This window comes from Hydra vulgaris, chromosome 07 (assembly GCF_038396675.1).
Source record: "Hydra vulgaris chromosome 07, alternate assembly HydraT2T_AEP".
Classification (NCBI taxonomy): Eukaryota; Metazoa; Cnidaria; class Hydrozoa; order Anthoathecata; family Hydridae; genus Hydra; species Hydra vulgaris.
In genome coordinates, this window is record NC_088926.1 from 24798347 (window position 1) to 24817500 (window position 19154).

Below are 19154 nucleotides of genomic sequence, written 5' to 3' on the forward strand. Positions count from 1 at the left end.
TCATTTGCTCCTGACAAAGCCTATATAAATATATGTATAAGTCTATATATAAATATATGTATATATAAATATATATATAAATATATGTAATATAAGCCTATATATTAATATATTTATTTATATATATACACACACACACATATATATATATATATCTATATATATTTATATATATATATATATATATATATATATATATATATATATATATATATATATATATATATATATATATATATATATATATATATACCTAGTTATGAGGTTTTATATTTTGAAAAAAATGACAATAATTTGAAGGTATATCCTTTTAAAAAACTGAAGCACCAAATGAATTATAGTTCCTAGGGTATTTTTCCATAAATTACACAATGCTAAATTTATTTTAAATATAGAAGTAAACAGATCTTAAGCTCTTCTACATGGCAATTTTTATTAAATTTAACGCGTTATTTTGATTTTTGATTTAACTTAATGCTCTGAGAGGGAAAACTTTTTTGTTTGCGTTGCGTAATATCACTAATAAACAAAACAAAAAAGTATAAGGCATTATACTTTTTTTTTTTTTGTTTAATAAATTTATATGAGGCATTACAAGTTCAGTAGTAAGTTCATTACACAACCATTCAATACATTAAACAAAAATTCTACAACCAAAATATCAAGAGACGTATAGAAAATAAATTCGATTCACTTTGAGAAAAATAAAAAGATTACATAAGGGTAAATCTCAAGAGTCATCAGGAACAATATGTAAAATGCCAACAAATTGGCACACCAGCTTGGCATCAGACTGTAAAAATGTGAAAGGACGAATAAAGAAAATTTCAGATGGATGTTTAGAACTATAGGCTGATTTGAATTTTCCAACAATAGAAAAAAGAGCATGCCAAGAATAATAGAGAAATTGATTAAAAAGAGACAAATAGAAATCAAAAAACCAGGTACTTATAGTTTTGATGGTTTATTAGTAATAACGAAAAAGGATGGACATTGATTACATTCTGAAGATAAAAGTCTTTAATTAAAGCAATTAGAGACATCAGGTAGAAATAAATATACCACAATTAAACCTGATGATCCTAAAAAAATACATCCTTTAAAAAAAAAAAATTGGAAATGTTCCATCAATGCCATTAACTTTAATTCTGAATGAAAACAGAGAGGAACACAAAAGTAGTAAGGAGTCAGTAAGTGACAGTGGCAACAATGATTTATGGGGATCTATAAAAACAATCATGCAAATTTTAACACTGGGAAAACAAGTGGCATTATAAAAAGATTAATGACACATTTTGAATGTGTTGGCTTAGAGAGAAACCACTGTTGACAACCAACATAGAGAGAAATCTCTCTATGTTGGTTGTCAACACCATATATTAGATAAATTATTAAAGTTATGTCTGGATGACTTTTTTGAAGATAATACTAACTCACCTGAACTGCCATTTTATTTTGTTGTTTTTTATATAGTAAGCGTTTTAAGAATTCGCGGCAAAATAAAACTCTAGGAAACTAGAGAATAATATAGCGATACTTGGAGAAAAGAACAGAAGACTATACAAAATACAAATAACAAAATACAAAACAGAAAATCTAAATAAAATAAGCTAAAAAAAAATATTAACAAAAAAATTGTTCTCAAAAAAATAATATAAAGTATTTACTGTTTTTGTTTTCTTATTTTTAGAGCGTTTGTTATTTTCCACTACCAAAATTGATACAAGTCGAGGATAAAAGTTGACAAGAATATAACGAAAATAAAAATATTTTTTGATATATAATTTTTTCGTAACTTTTTTCAGTCACTATATGAAGGAAATACTTTATAATTTGCGCAAGAAACACTAACAGTTTTTTAATTTGTTTTTCAAGTGTCTTTTCTAAACTTTACTGTTGCACAGTAAAGTGCACAGTATGTATGTACAATGCACAGGAAAGTGCACTTTTCTAAACTTTACTGCTTTTATGCACAGGAAAGTGAAAAACTAATTGCTATTTATTTGCGAATTTTTTTATTTTAAACAAGTTTTTCATGTAAAAAAATAAAACGATGCTCCAAAATCTTGTAAGCTAATGCATTGATAATTTACTAAACTTTTTTAAGGAAATTTTTAGGAGCCTATTTAAAACTTTTTTTCAAGCTTTTAAATACATTTTTTCAAACAGAGCAATCATTATGTTGATTATCTCTAGTAATTCGTTTTAACATTAGAAATTGGGCAATATAAAAGAAACAATTTCAGACATGCAATAAATGCGGTAAATAGATTTATTAAAAAAACTGTTGTTATTCTTATATTTAACTTATTCCGTCATTATAAAATTTATTAATCAAATAATATTTTTCACAAGTAAATAAAAATCTATTTTCTTATTTTCCTATTATATAAGTATTGAGAAAAAACATCAAATATAGCAAAAACATTTTTAAAAGCAAAAAGATGTAAAAACAAATAAACAAATAAATGTTCAAAACAAATTAACGTAAGAAGCAAAATTTCTTATAGTTCTATCATACATAGCAAATTAGCTTCTTAATTATATGGACTGATAAAAATCGTGAATAAATTGCATATCAAAACTTTTAATTGTTGTTAAATCGTTATAAAAGATAATGCTTTTTTCAACAACGACTACAAAATTTATATAAAAATTCACAAAAAAAATTTTTTTTTTTTTTAATAATTAAATTTTTTAGTTCATTTAATTTATCTTGATATTTTGCAACAACTTTGTTTCCTTCTTTTAAGAAACAAAAATGTAACAAAATATCTTTTTTTCTTAGCAGATGTGTTTTGCTTTTTGTCACGAATTATTGAAACGCTTTATAAGTTAAAAGAGGTGAACAGCCATGGTCAGTTTGTCTAAAATAATTACTTTAAACGTGGACAAACACACATACCAAAACGCTTTCATCCATTAATATATACAAACATACAAACATACATACATACATACATACATACATAGATACATACATACACACATACATAAAAACGTACATAAATATATACACAATATGTACAAACAAACATACATATATACGTGCATACATATATACATATACATATGTACACACAGACATCATTCATACATATATACATACACACATACATACATACATACATACATACATACAGGAAAAATTCATGCTCAAGTCGATTTTCGAAAACAACTTCACGAAAAATTTGTGTCAAACTATTTAATAATTTTCTTGTTTGTTTGTTTTTTTCAAAAAGTTTTTAAATATTAGAACCATAGATGCCACTTTCCTGCTAAAATATTTAAACACTCTGAAAATTGCTCTGCAGCAGTATTCAATTCTCTCCGTTAAACTAACAGAGAACTTGAGTGACCGTTAGGAAAAAAACTCTAAACAGCTGGTTTTAAAAACGAGTAAAATAAATGGTAACCTAATCAGGCTCTCTATATAACCGCTTCGATAAATTTTTCAGTTAAAATTTTTCTGTTAGTCATCTTAGTCAACAAGCGTTCGTGCTGTTTTTCTTATCGCGTCTAAAAGTTGCCGCCAACAAATGATGATATTGTTTCACTGGTAAATCGCAGCTTGTGATTTCTTAAATAATGGTTGCTGAGTAATTGTTTAAATTTAATTAAAACATGCTAGAATATGAAATGTTCAAAGAGTTTGTATCTACTTAACACTTAGTTTCATTTTTTAAAATTTTATGTATATGCCTTCTCACTCTATTATGGATTACACATTTTCCTATAATTCTAGTTTCTTCAATTTTTGTAAACGAATCAAATTATTAAAACTGAGTAGTTTTATTGTGACACATTTCAAGAAATCACGATCTTTTTTATAGCGCAAAAGTGGAGGCTTTATTCTCCTAGTGTTTCAACTAATTTCAAATCCAAACTGTGTACCTATTACTAAGAACTTTCTGTTCAAGAAATTGAGAACTAATTATTCAAAAATTATTATTTTACTTTTAAAATGAACTTTTCCTTGGCTAAAATGAACCTTTAGTAGGTAACATACCAAAAGTGTTATTTAAGTTTTTAATTATAATATTATAATTACATTCTCTAAACACCAAATAAAAATAACAATATTTTAAAAACATGTAAAAATAACACTTAAATAATATTTTATAAAAAGTGCTACACAAAAAAAAAAAAAAAAGGATGTTTTTATATAAAATTTTGCCCAAATTCTTTTATGCTTGGTATGGTTTAAACAATGAAAATTTCATGTATCCTCTACAGAGCTTTTTCAGAGCATCTAGAGAGCTTTTTTGCCCACCCAACCCATGTATCTTTGCTGCAGTCCTATAATACATGAATGTGTATATATCATACAGAGAAATGATACAATATGTATATGATTATGTATATGTATATGTGTATGATTATGTAATTCAAAACATAAATTAGAAAGGCAAAAACAATTTCAAAATATCTAAATTGGTTCTTAATTTGGATATTTTGGTTCTAAAACCAAGCTAGTAAAGAACATATTTTGGTTCTTCTATTCAACTCTGTTTAATTTTGATATTAAACCAGACAGAAAAATCCTACAATATACTCTACAAGTTTCAGAAGATTTTAAGATGCATTGCCTAGAAGACCACGATAAGATGTTAACAGGGCCAATTTCAAGAAGTTCTAGTTGCTGAGGAACATGACCACTTTGCATAGGTTAATAATAATAGCCATAATACTGATCAGTAGAAAGGTCTTTCACTACATCATTACTCAAGTTAATAAGGGTCACCAATTTCAATCTTAGTAAAAAAAGGGTTAATTTCAAGATTGGTTGCTTTGTCAAGTAACCTTCCAATAGGTCCACGCCATTTTTTACCATTTTTAAATTCTCCATCTAACATATTAATCAGATGTTTTAATGGTACCTCATTGGTGTGTAGAACACAGACAATCCAATTTAATTTTCACCCTAACTTTAGCTCCAATAAGTGTATTATATATACATTAAGTGTATATACTTCTCCTTCATTAATATGTATATACTCCCTCCCTCCATGTATATACTCCCTTTTTTATGTAAATACTCCTCCATCCATTAAGTGTATTGTAAATACTCCTCCTTTCCTACCAGTGTTTACATTGGTAAAGTCTCCACCAATTACTGTTAAGTGTGTGCTAATTTTTCTCATTTCAGTATACTCAAAGATTTTATTTGCTATAATTTCAGCATGTTTCTTTTCTGCTTCTTTAGCTGGTGTGAAATGAAATAAATACTTCCCATTTCCAAAACCAACACTGTACATGTTCTTCTTTAACTTTAGCGGGGTACTGTTTGTCTGACCCATCTATAATTAAAAATATTTTTGTCAGATCTTTTCACCCATCAAATAAAATAGTCAATATTCTCTTTATTGCAGTAACTATCAAACTGATTAGCAACTTCATTCCTTTATCACTAGAGCTTTATCCCTAACTCTACTAACTTTACTGTGATCAATTATTAATCTATTGTCATTTTTGGATACAAGTCTTCCATCTATCCATGTTGTAGCAGCTATTGCTGCAGTTGCACTTAAACCAACACGGTATCTAATACTGGCAGTAATATTCTCATTCTATTCCTTTTTTACTTATTTAAAGTAAGTAATTTTTAAAACAATATTCTAATCAATACTAACGACAATATTACCAGTGTTTTTCTTTTAATTAATAGAATAATGTTATTTTGGGTACTTCAAAAAATGTAGAAGCCTCAACAATCGACATTATTTCCAATATAACTTTTTGCTAATTGCCTCTAGAAGATTAGAATTTAAGTAATTGGATTTAGTACAGTACATTTTCTTCTAATTTTTCGCTGTTGTGTGATAATTTGGCAATTTTATAGGATTGTATTTTAAAGATTGCAATGAGTAAAGGCTAGTTGTTACAGCAGACTGTCAAGTTGTAATTTTTTTCTGGGTCTTTTTTATTAATTTATTTTTTTTCATTTTTTTGTGAGTTTGTGTCATTTTTTCTTTTTTTTTTTTTGAATTTTTTTAATTGAAATTTTTTTTTAAGTATTTTGATTGAGTTATGGTATATTTTAATTTAAGTTTATTTTTTGTAATTTGAGTAATAACTCATATTATGATAATTTAAATGAATTCAACACAGACCTACAGAGGCTTTAAACAAAACTCAAATTAATAGTGAAAGATTTGCTGGAAAACCCTCTGCCTTACCAGTGAGCGATCTACCAACTTACAAACAGCTCATTCAATACGGTTACAAGATTGAGAAAGATTTGTTTAATGCACTGAAAATTGACTCTGTGTCAATCATGACAAAAGTCAGTAGTGACTTGCAAAAGCTTTGGTATAGAGTTAATCCAAATCTCCTTTTAATAAAAGATATACCATTAAAAAATGAAATTTCTAGAGTGTTTCAAAAAGTCTTATCTGCAGAGCAAATTAAATCTAGAAACCATAGGTCCAGTATAAGCTGGCTAGAAAAGAAACTGTTTGATCTGTCTGCTTGTCAGTTGAATCTTCCATTTATTGATGATTGTAAGAATTAGTTAAATAATTTTATAACAAATCTTTATATTACAACTTTTTAAAGTTTTAAATATTAATAATTTTTCTAAATATTAAGTTTTAAATATTAATTTTAAATATATAGATAAAAATCTACTGCCAAATCCATTAACACCACCCACCCCATCCCACCTTTATAAGGTTTGCAGTAACCTATGTAATAAATACTTTTTGAATGATTTTGATTTTATACAAAAAAAATAAACATTTAAGCAAGTTGGATGTTGGAAAAGTGATTGTACAATGAAACACAGAGTTTGTTTTTGTGAGGAAAGTAGAAAGGTAATACATAATGATTTACGAAGCCCATTATTCCCAGGCCATGAAATCTCATACTTCATCACAAAAATTAGGCTCTCGTGACTTCTGGAGAATCTTTAACAGTATCAATAATAAGGGTAAATCTTTAATTCCACCTCTCTTGTATGGTCCAGACTTTGTAATCTCACCTAAAGACAAAGCTGAATTGTTTGCTAAGAACTTTTCATCAATATCATCTATTGATTTCACTAGTTGCGTTCTACCTGGAATAACCGACAAACAGATCGGTCCATTGCTTGACATTCATATCAATCCAGCTACTGTATCAAAAGTGATTTCCTGCTTAGACTCTTCTCCAGCTTGTGGTCCGGACAACATACTTGTTACAGTCTTGCAGAAGTGTTCTCCAGAGCTGTCATTTATACTTTCAAAACTACTTAACAAGTGCTTATCAGAGCCTTTTTTAACTGCCTGCTAGAAAGCAGCATCTGTTATCCCCATTTTCTAAAACTCTGGAGAGCAATCTGACTTGTTTAACTACTGTCTTCTTCCTATCATAAGCATGGTTTTTGAATCTTTAATTAACAAACACTTAATTATTTATCTTGAATCTAATAACTTACTTTCTGATCATCAATATGGATTTCAATCTTCTCACTCTACAGCTGATTTGATAACAGTAATAACCGATAGGTTTTATCGTGCATTAGATAGAGGTGGAGAGGTTAAGGTTATCGCTCTTTAATAAAGTTTGGCATGCTGGTCTTCTTCATACACTTTCTTCTTATGGTGTATCAGGTAACATCTTAAAGATTATTGAATTCTTCCTTTCTAATCGTAGTATAAAAGTTTTCCTCGATGGACAGCACTCTTCTTCATATCCTGTAACTTAAAGGGTTCCTCAAGGTTCATTCTTTGGCACTATACTCTTTTTAGTTTACATTAACAATATTCTGGAAATTCTCACATCTACTGATAGTACTACCATTTATTCTTGTCTTGATAAAAAGCCAACGCTTTCTGATTGCTTGAAGGGGCCATTTGAGCTTGAAAAGGACCTCACTTCTTCTACAGCATGGGGCTCTCAGTGGCTGGTGAACTTTACTTCAGAAAAAACACAATTTTTTTCGCCTAATCATTATCGCAATAATTAAGATCTCCCTTTATTTACGAACGGTAATGTACTCAATGTGTCAACTACCTTTCATCTTCTCTGATTAACTCTTACTTCTGACCTTTCTCAGAAACCATATATCAAATCCTTTGCAAAACTAGCATTTGCTATGGTTGCATCTCTTTATCATGCTCGTCACTTTCTTACTTTGGATTCTATTCTCAATCTCTATAAATCTCAAATCCGGCCTTGTATGGAATAATGTTGCCATATCTGGGGTGGATCTTCCAATGATGCCTTTTCTCTTTTAGATGAGGTGCAAAAACGCATTGTAATCATCAATCTTGCAGCCAACCTCTAACCAATATCACATCACCGTAATATTACTTCTTTTTCTCTTTTCTACAAATGCTATAATGGGCACTGCTCTAAAAAGCTAGCGTCTCTTGTGCCTACTAAAACTTATTCTCAAGTTATTTGTCATGCAATTAAGTCTCATCCTTTAGCTGTGACTTTTCCTAAGTGCTCCAAAAACTCTTATTCATTTAGTTTTTTTGCTTGAACATCAGTTTATTGGAATTTGCTTCCTTCATCTTGCTTTCCTGATTCATGTAATTTGCAATCTGTAAGTAGTCTGTCAATTGTTATCTTGCTTTATAAACTTCATGTTTTTTTTCCCCGAAACTTCCAACTCTAATAGTGGTTGCTTGCAGCTTTGTTGGAAGTAATGATGTTGACAAAAAAAAAGAAGTTAAAGAATTTCTTTAAATGAGTTACTACAAGCTATTCAAACTGGTAATAAAGTTTCTCTTACTGATCTGCCAAGCAATTCTTAATTGGTAGAAAGAGTTTTAATACTCACATTTTTTAAAAACGTTTATAGTCAGGTGAAATTAGTATGTTACAAATATATATTGAAATCAAAATCCTCTTTTTTAAGACTTAGACAATTGAGATGTGTTTTAATGAACTCTTTTAATGAAGAGAAAGACATACTTCAACAATTGTATTAAAAATATCCAACTTGGTGTTACTTTCATTTCAAAGACTATATTTTCAGACTATTATTTTACAAACATTAATTTTGAAAATTTAACAAACACTTTACACATGATTATAAAAATTTCTGTTTTAGACAATAAATAAAAATATTTTAATATTTTATTTTAGGAACATTCAATACATCAAGTTTTATTAGAGAACCAGACATCATAAACAATGAATGCAAGGTTTTATAATGCACTTCAAAATATTATGATCTATGTACCATCAATTTGTCAACCATTTTACCACATCATTAGTCTATCAACCATTTTTCTAAGTTTCTTCTTAATCTCTCACATTTTTAAATATTAGTCCATTTTCGATGACTGGCTTAAGGGAAAATGGTTATACACACATTTTTACAGGTGTATAACAACCCTGACGTGTATTTACACATGTACTTACAGCCTTGACTCTTAACTACTCTTAAACACCGCCAATTTTTTCTGCAAACATTTGACTTGAAAACGTAAAAAGCTGCTTCATAAATAAGTTTTCTGGAAATATTTAACACATGAATATTTGAGAAAAAACACAAATAATTGAAAACTTCCAAATGATTCCCCAAAATTATTACAACTCAAAATTATCTAATTTTTTCAGAACTTGAGTTCTAGAGGAACTAGACATGCAGCTATATTGACCTGAATCTGTTCTTTAAATATTAGGAATAACATAATAGCTTTTGTAAGCAATAGAAGCATTATTTTTAAATATTTGATATGTAAGATTTGCAGAGGAATTTGTTGTGCAGCTAAATGTAACATTTGTGCCTTCAAAAGGATTTGGATCTAGATTTGTAAAAGATGGAGTGTCTTAATCTAAAAATTTATAAACATTTACAAGTTACCAGTTTTATCCTTAACCATAAATACACACATACATACATGCATATATATATATATATATATATATATATATATATATATATATATATATATATATATATATATATATATATATATATATATATATATACACACTTTTGTTTTTAAAAATGCATTATTTAAAATTAAATAAAAATGCATGCATTTAAAAAAACCAAAGTAAAAATAAACTCAGTTTATTTTTGCTTAAATGTTAATTTGCCTAATTCTATTGAGTTAACAATAAGTTATTATAAAACAGGCAGAATCACAGATCTGCTATACAAAAATCCATTTTAAATTGTTAATTACTAACAATTGCATAAATGCAATCTATAGGGTACTTACGCCAATTACTGGCCACATTTTTACAAGAAACACCAGTTACAGAAAAATACTTAAGTATATGTTACATACCATATATGAAATTTTAGAAAATTAAAAGCTCTGACAATTTAAGTAAAAATTATTGTGATTATAAATAACATAAAATTATAATAACCCAGATATTAAAGGTAAACAATTTTACCAAATACTGGCCATCTTAACTATTTATTGGCCGTTGGCTGTATTTGATTGAATAGGGCATTGTAATTGATTTATTATCATAAAATTAAAAAAAAATAAAAAGCACATTATAAAATCAAGATAACTTGTTCAATTAAATTATTTATACACTCATTAAGATGAATTAACATGAACAAAAATACCTAAAAAAATTTTTTTATATAATATCAACTTTTTTCACCTTCTTATAAAATATCATCTTTTTTCACCTTGGTCAATTTCTTCAAGTTTGATATACAATCTAGCTTTTTTCTTGCAGAATTTTCTTTTTTTTTTTTTCAAAATCTTTTGTTTTTCAACTTTTCTATTTTCAATAGCTACCTTTGAAGCTCTATCTTCAAGCTTTGCATTATAAACCTCCTCTGAGATCAGAACAAAAAACTTTAAATTAGAGTTTTTTGAGTGTTTGTTTGTTTAATTTGTGGAAAAGGATATGTAAGAACATCTGAACCTTTGTCTGATGGACAAGATGAATTAGCAAATGGAAATGGAAGATCTGTTAAAGTTTTGCAAAAAAAAATTTTTATCATTTGAATCTAATGTTGATTCAATTAATTTTATTTCTTCAAGACATATATCAGTATTAATATTCAAACCCAGAGTATTGTCTTGAACAGAAAAATCAATAAATTCATTGTCTTGTTCCGGTTTGATTCTTGCATAGCTGTGTTTTGTAACAATATTTGAATATTATATATTTGAATATAAATCAATAAACTCATTTTCTTCTTCTGGTTTGGTAGAAGACAGCGAGTTAATCGCAAAGCTGTTTTCTGATAGATCAGACAATAATGGAAGGTTGTTTATTGTTGAAATGTTGCATACATTTTGACCTGGGACAGCATCTGAAATTTTACTATATAAAATGTTTGGGATATATGCCTCTTTAGGAATAGCATCTGGATTAAAGGGATAAATTCCACAAGCTCTAAATTCTCAGCGTATATTTGTGTCAGTCATAGCATATTTCCATGCTTTTGAAAACAAACCGCAAAAATTAGAATGCAAAACTACTACACCTGGGTAGTCATTCATCATTGTTTGGCATTCCTCAGAATAGGCAGTTTTCGGTGACTTAAAAACTGTTCTGTCACAAGGCTGCAACCAGTTACTGGTGTGAGCTGGAAGCTCTACAATTTCAATTTGGTTTACGATAGCCAGCTCAATCATTTCAACAAAATTGTGTAAGTCATGTCCATCTAGGATTAAAATTTGTAGTCTTTTTTTTGTGTTTTTAATTTTTTAGTTGTTATTCGTGGTGCAACCCTCTCTCAACTCTTTAACTACAAAACACAAACCTTGCCGAGCAAGGCCGCTGCGCGGAGAAACTAAGTTGACCGCGGTTCTTCCAGGGACGTGGTGGTAGTTGAACTCCGAACCTCTCGCTTACAAAGCGAGCGCTCTTACCACTACACCACTACCGCATTGGCCATGGCCAGTAAATGGATTAATTAACCGGCCAGTAAATGGTTTATTAGAAAAGGATTAATCTAATTCAGTTAAAACATTATATGTGAAACATCAACTAAATACTTTTGTTTCAAAGTGTACATAAGATATTTATCTTTTTATTCCTTCCTGAATGGACTGGCACAAATACTTGCAACGCACAAAAAAAAGACTCTAAAGTATGAATTTAAGAAAACAAAGCATAAAATTGTTACATTTTTTATAATGTTTTTAACATTTAGTTTTAGTGACTAAAACCTTCTAGAACTATCCTGAAATTGCAATATTTACAAAGTTTTAATAAAGTCATTGAGTTTAAATAATATAGGACAAGTTGTGTCATAGTTTTTTATGAGAAAAGCTTTTAAAAGTGGCCAGTAAATGGTTAATGGCCATTAATTGGCGTATTTACCCTACTGCCAGATGAATAAACTATTATACAGAACTATTGTTTCAACTATTTTACAGAACTAATAATTTCAACTATTATACAGAACTAATAGTTTTAACTATTATACAGAACTATTGTTTCAACTATTTTACAGAACTAATAATTTCAACTATTATACAGAACTAATAGTTTTAACTATTATACAGAACTAATAGTTTTATATAGAACATAATAATATTATTATTGAACTTAATTTTTCATTTAGAATTATTTTATATACTTTTTATTAATTGGTGCTATACCTTATCAAATTCACGGTAATATTGTTTTCCATTAACAAATAATTAAATGACTTGAAAAATTGCCAGTTCAGGACCTTAATTTGATTTTATTGGTATATGTTGCCAATAATATGGTGCATACTGCATAATATAAACATTGTCATTTAGGTTAGTTTTGGTAAGATTTGGTAGAACTAATAATTAATTTGAATAATCAAATTGGGTGTGGTAACATATACAATAAGATATTTTAAATGAAAGCTTGCAGTGGGACTTCGAAACCAACTACAAAACAAGAAACTGAGTTGTGGCTGATGAACTAAATTTCTACAAAGTCACTGTCAAAGAAGTAAGTCATATCACTATTCTTTTAAGCAGACTGTTCCTGAAGCATCACATTTAGCAACTAATGACACTCTTGAAGTATAGGCCTGAATCCTGACAAAATTGAAAAAACATGTTGTTGAAAAAGTTGAATGTGTGTTTTATGAATATGACAAACTGAAGAAAAATAAGGAAAATAAATCAAAGCGCTCTAAAAGACTACTGAAGGAAGAAGAACAGAAGGATAGCTTAGAGACTCTTTTTGACATTGCTCATGCTGATGCCATGAAAATGATTAGTATTCAGGAGGACAGGCAGTTCCTGTTTAGCTAAGTGTGAGGTGGAGCAATGTGGTAAAATGTTGACATGTTGAAAAAAAAGAAGAAAAAAAAAAAGAGAAGGCCAAAAAAGAAAAAGATATTCACAACACAGAGAAAAATTTCAAGAAAAAAAAATTTCAAAAAATAAAAGAGAAAAAAAGGGCAGAGTGGTCAGAGGAGAAAGCTATTCTTCAAACATCCGGAAGCAAACAAGAATCTGGTAACAATATTGAGGCATTTGGTGAGCCATTATCAAGCACAACTTCAAAGAGAATTAAACGTAAAGGTGGCACACATAAAACAATGAAAGACAAGTTAGTAGTATATCTAAATATGGCAAAGGTCAGTAATAGAAATCATGCACTATTCCTAACTACAACACTGCACCACCTTGGTTATGACTCAGCAGATTTTACTATCAATCAATAGTCCATTTGAAGAGAAAGGATGAAATGTAGACAAAGAACTGCAGAGAACTTGAAAGCAGAACTCAAGTCAACAGTTCCACTAAAAATACACTGGGATGGGAAATTACTAGAAGATATCAGTAGCACAGAAATTGTGGACTAGCTTTCAATCTGTTGTATCTGGACTAGGAGTTGACCAACTTCTTTATGTACCGAAGCTGCCATCTGGAACTGGAGAAGTTGCAGTGCCAGCTGTTTATGATGCAACTGTAGTGTGAGGCTGATTAAGTTAAGTGTGTGTGCTTTGACATTACTTCTGTAAATTTTGGTCTAAGAAAAAGTTTAAAAGCAGTTGGGATTTTACTAACCAGTCAAAATTTCAGGCTTCAGGTTCGAATTACACTATGCACATTGTCATTTTTAGTGCTGTAATTGAAATTATTGCATTTGTTTATAAACAACTACAACAGTTTCAGCCTGATAATGATTATAGTGAACTACTAGTTTAGTGAGCCAACAGGGCAATCTCTGTATCTTGTTGATCTTGAGTTTATCAAGAAGATTTACAAATACAAGACAATGAATTAATCAGTCTCTCAGATCACAATGAAAAAAATTTAAGGAAATTTGTGTTACTTCTCAGAAAAACTGATTGCACTGGCTTTCTTTGATGATTAATGGCAATGACACAAAATGTCTGATTATCAGTGTCTTGCGAGCACTGTGTGCAGAATACCTTTTAAGGATGATAACTGTTGATCCTACGTGCTTTATTAAAACAATGCTGTTCTGTGTGACTGATCATATTTGTCCTAATCATTCATATAGTGCTGAGTAAACAAGCCTTGGGCGGACACATTTATAGATACAAACTCTGTTGTAGGGACCCTTAAAATGTATTTTATTCAAATATAGTTTTCAGTAAAAGTAGTTTTTCATAAAAATCAACCATTCAAAAGACTTCTCTATCAGAAAATGGAAGAAATTTTTTTCTATTAACAAAGACCACCCTATACTTGTTATTTAAATAGTAAAAAACTAAAAACTAAAACTTTATTACACCAGCAAAAAAACATAAACTTTGCTGATTTAATAATTTAATCCTTATGCTTTTAAATGTTTAAAATTTAATACCTGAATTTTCTGCCGATCATATTTGAACAGCCAGAATTGATTTTAAAAAAACACAGAACAATATCTTCCTAAAGTAATTAATGATCAGCTGCTATTTCAAATGGTGTTACCTATACAGTGTCTTTATTTGCTGATGACACAACTATATGCCAGTCTAGACAAAAAGCAATCACTTTCAAATATTTACAACAAACAGCTGATTTTGAACCTGATCTCATTTCAGTGAATATGATCAATTGTATTTACTTGTGAATAAGTACTTGCCATATTTTTGATCGTTTTTTTCTACTTTTTGCGATTGTCACTCTTAAACTGTATTTGAAAAACACTGACTGTTGTACATCTATGTTTTGCAAAGAACGGCATTACGCAGTTATAACAGTGGCACAATTAATAGTTAAAATTAAGTATCATTTTTCTTAGCTAAACTCATCCAATCTTGATAGACTAGATTCAAATTTTCTCTAAAGGAATGTAGAGCCTACTTTAACTATTTTTTTAAATATTAAAAAAGTCTATTAAAAAAACTTGTTTTGCTATTGAAACGTGTAATGATAACTGTTTTAAAATCTTTTATAAATACATATAAGAAGTGCATTAATGCTTTTGAATTCATTAACAATTGACTCAAAAGTAGTTTATAAACCAAAAAACATTTATGTCATTTGGACTCAACCACTTATTTATCAGTATACTACGGCAAGAATTTAACATGTATTCATCTCATAAAAGTTAAAAAAATTTTATTGTAGAACAACAAAAACAATAATTAATATATTTAATATATGCATTTCGAAAAAATAGCAATAACTGTCACAAATATTATAGAATAATAAATAAAAAAAACTCACATAAAACATTAACCTCTTGAGAAGAGGTCTTTGAAATTTGAGTTATAGAGGAACTAGACATGCAGCTATATTGACCTGAATCTGTTCTTTGAATATTAACAATAACAAAATAGCTTGTGTTAGCAATAGAAACATTATTTTTAAATATTTGATAAGTAAGATTTACAGAGGCATTTGTTGTGCAGTTAAATGTAACATTTGTGCCTTCAAAAGGGTTCGAACTTAGATTTGTGAAAGATGGAGTGTCTTGATCTAAAAATTTAAAAAAATTAACAAGTTACCGGTTTATATTAAACTAATAATACTCACATACATAAATGCACACATATATAAATAAAAAAACTCACATAAAACATTAACATCTTGAGAAAAGGTCTTCGAAATTTGAGTTCTAGAGGAACTAGACATGCAGCTATATTGACCTGAATCTGTTCTTTGTATATTATGAATAACAAAATAGCTTGTGTTAGCAATAGAAACATTATTTTGAAATATTTGATAAGTAAGATTTACAGAGGCATTTGTTGAGCAATTAAATGTAACATTTGTGCCTTCAACAGGATACTGATCTAGATTTGTGAAAGATGGAGTGTCTTGATCTAAAAATTCAAAAACATTTACAAGTTACCAGTTTATATAAAACCAAAAATACTCACATACATACATACACACATACATACATACATAAATAAAAAAACTCACATAAAACATTAACATCTTGAGAAAAGGTCTTCGAAAGTTGAGTTCTAGATGAACTAGACGTGCAGCTATATTGACCTGAATCTGTTCTTTGTATATTATGAATAACAAAATAGCTTGTGTTAGCAATAGAAACATTATTTTTAAATATTTGATAAGTAAGATTTACAGAGGCATTTGTTGTGCAGTTAAATGTAACATTTGTGCCTTCAACAGGATTCAGATCTAGATTTGTAAAAGTTGGAGTGTCTTGATCTAAAAATTTATAAACATTTACAAGTTACCGGTTTATGTTAAACTAAAAATACTCACATACATACATACACACATATATAAATAAAAAAACTCACATAAAACATTAACATCTTGAGAAAAGGTCTTCGAAATTTGAGTTATAGAGGAACTAGACGTGCAGCTATATTGACCTGAATCTGTTCTTTGTATATTATGAATAACAAAATGGCTTGTGTTAGCAATAGAAACATTATTTTTAAATATTTGATAAGTAAGATTTACAGAGGCATTTGTTGTGCAGGTAAATGTAACATTTGTGCCTTCAACAGGATACGAATCTAGATTTGTGAAAGATGGAGTGTCTTGATCTAAAAATTTAAAGACAATTACAAGTAACCAGTATATAAAACAAAAAATACTCACATACATACACACATACATACATACATAAATAAAAAAACTCACATAAAACATTAACATCTTGAGAAAAGGTCTTCGAAATTTGAGTTCTAGAGGAACTAGACGTGCAGCTATATTGACCTGAATCTGTTCTTTGTATATTATGAATAACAAAATAGCTTGTGTTAGCAATAGAAACATTATTTTTAAATATTTGATAAGTAAGATTTACAGAGGCATTTGTTGTGCAGTTAAATGTAACATTTGTGCCTTCAAAAGGATTCGAACTTAGATTTGTGAAAGATGGAGTGTCTTGATCTAAAAATTTAAAAATATTTACAAGTCCGGTTTATATTAAACTAAAAATACTCACATACATACATACACACATATGTAAATAAAAAAACTCACATAAAACATTAACATCTTGAGAAAAGGTCTTCGAAATTTGAGTTCTAGAGGAACTAGACGTGCAGCTATATTGACCTGAATCTGTTCTTTGTATATTATGAATAATAAAATAGCTTGTGTTAGCAATAGAAACATTATTTTTAAATATTTGATAAGTTAGATTTACAGAGGCAATTGTTGTGCAGTTAAATGTAACATTTGTGCCTTCAATAGGATACGGATCTAGATTTGTGAAAGATAGAGTGTCTTGATCTAAAAATTCAAAAACATTTACAAGTTACCAGTTTATATAAAACCAAAAATACTCACATACATACATACACACATACATACATACATACATACATACATACATACATACATACATACATACATACATACATACATACATACATACATACATACATAATAAAAAAAACTCACATAAAACATTAACATCTTGATAAAAGGTCTTCAAAATTTGAGTTCTTGAGGAACTGGACGTGCAGCTATATTGACCTGAATCTGTTCTTTGTATATTATGAATAACAAAATAGCTTGTGTTAGCAATAGAAACATTATTTTGAAATATTTGATAAGTAAGATTTACAGAGGCATTTGTTGTGCAGTTAAATGTAACATTTGTGCCTTCAACAGGATACGGATCTAGATTTGTGAAAGATGGAGTGTCTTGATCTAAAAATTAAAAAACATTTACAAGTTACCAGTTTATATTAAACCAAAAATACTCACATACATACATACACACATACATACATAAATAAATAAAAAAACTCACATAAAACATTAACATCTTGAGAAAAGGTCTTCGAAATTTGAGTTCTAGAGGAACTAGACGTGCAGCTATATTGACCTGAATCTGTTCTTTGTATATTATGAATAACATAATAGCTTGAGTTAGCAATAGAAACATTATTTTTAAATATTTGATAAGTAAGATTTACAGAGGCATTTGTTGTGCAGTTAAATGTAACATTTGTGCCTTCAACAGGATACGGATCTAGATTTGTGAAAGATGGAGTGTCTTGATCTAAAAATTATAAAACATTTACAAGTTACCAGTTTATATAAAACCAAAAATACTCACATACATACATACACACATACATACATACATAAATAAAAAAACTCACATAAAACATTAACATCTTGAGAAAAGGTCTTCGAAATTTGAGTTCTAGAGGAACTAGACGTGCAGCTATATTGACCTGAATCTGTTCTTTGTATATTGTGAATAACATAATAGCTTGAGTTAGCAATAGAAACATTATTTTTAAATATTTGATAAGTAAGATTTACAGAGGCATTTGTTGTGCAGTTAAATGTAACATTTGTGCCTTCAACAGGATTCAGATCTAGATTTGTAAAAGTTGGAGTGTCTTGATCTAAAAATTTATAAACATTTACAAGTTACCGGTTTATGTTAAACTAAAAATACTCACATACATACATACACACATATATAAATAAAAAAACTCACATAAAACATTAACATCTTGAGAAAAGGTCTTCGAAATTTGAGTTCTAGAGGAACTAGACGTGCAGCTATATTGACCTGAATCTGTTCTTTGTATATTATGAATAACATAATAGCTTGAGTTAGCAATAGAAACATTATTTTTAAATATTTGATAAGTAAGATTTACAGAGGCATTTGTTGTGCAGTTAAATGTAACATTTGTGCCTTCAACAGGATACGGATCTAGATTTGTGAAAGTTGGAGTGTCTTGATCTAAAAATTTATAAACATTTACAAGTTACCGGTTTATATAAAACCGAAAATACTCACATACATACATACATACATACATACATACATACATAATAAAAAAAACTCACATAAAACATTAACATCTTGAGAAAAGGTCT

The 19154-nt window shown here is 28.6% G+C and overlaps 1 protein-coding gene across 3 annotated transcripts in view; it reads right to left on the bottom strand.

Moving 5' to 3' along the window:
- Window positions 1–19154, bottom strand: part of LOC136082363 (titin-like) — a 97027-nt gene that overhangs the window by 46051 nt on the left and 31822 nt on the right. For 2 of the 3 annotated variants that reach the window (XM_065801443.1, XM_065801442.1), the window contains exons 8-18: window positions 19125–19154; window positions 18766–19017; window positions 18419–18670; window positions 18064–18315; window positions 17709–17960; window positions 17286–17537; window positions 16941–17192; window positions 16592–16843; window positions 16245–16496; window positions 15890–16141; window positions 15543–15794 (exon numbers count right to left, since the gene is read on the bottom strand). The exon at window positions 19125–19154 is cut by the window's right edge and continues 222 nt beyond it. In XM_065801443.1, coding sequence (XP_065657515.1) covers window positions 15543–15794; window positions 15890–16141; window positions 16245–16496; window positions 16592–16843; window positions 16941–17192; window positions 17286–17537; window positions 17709–17960; window positions 18064–18315; window positions 18419–18670; window positions 18766–19017; window positions 19125–19154 — 2550 coding nt within the window. The remainder of the gene's footprint in view (window positions 1–15542; window positions 15795–15889; window positions 16142–16244; window positions 16497–16591; window positions 16844–16940; window positions 17193–17285; window positions 17538–17708; window positions 17961–18063; window positions 18316–18418; window positions 18671–18765; window positions 19018–19124) is intronic. The other variant, XM_065801445.1, reaches the window with a different exon arrangement.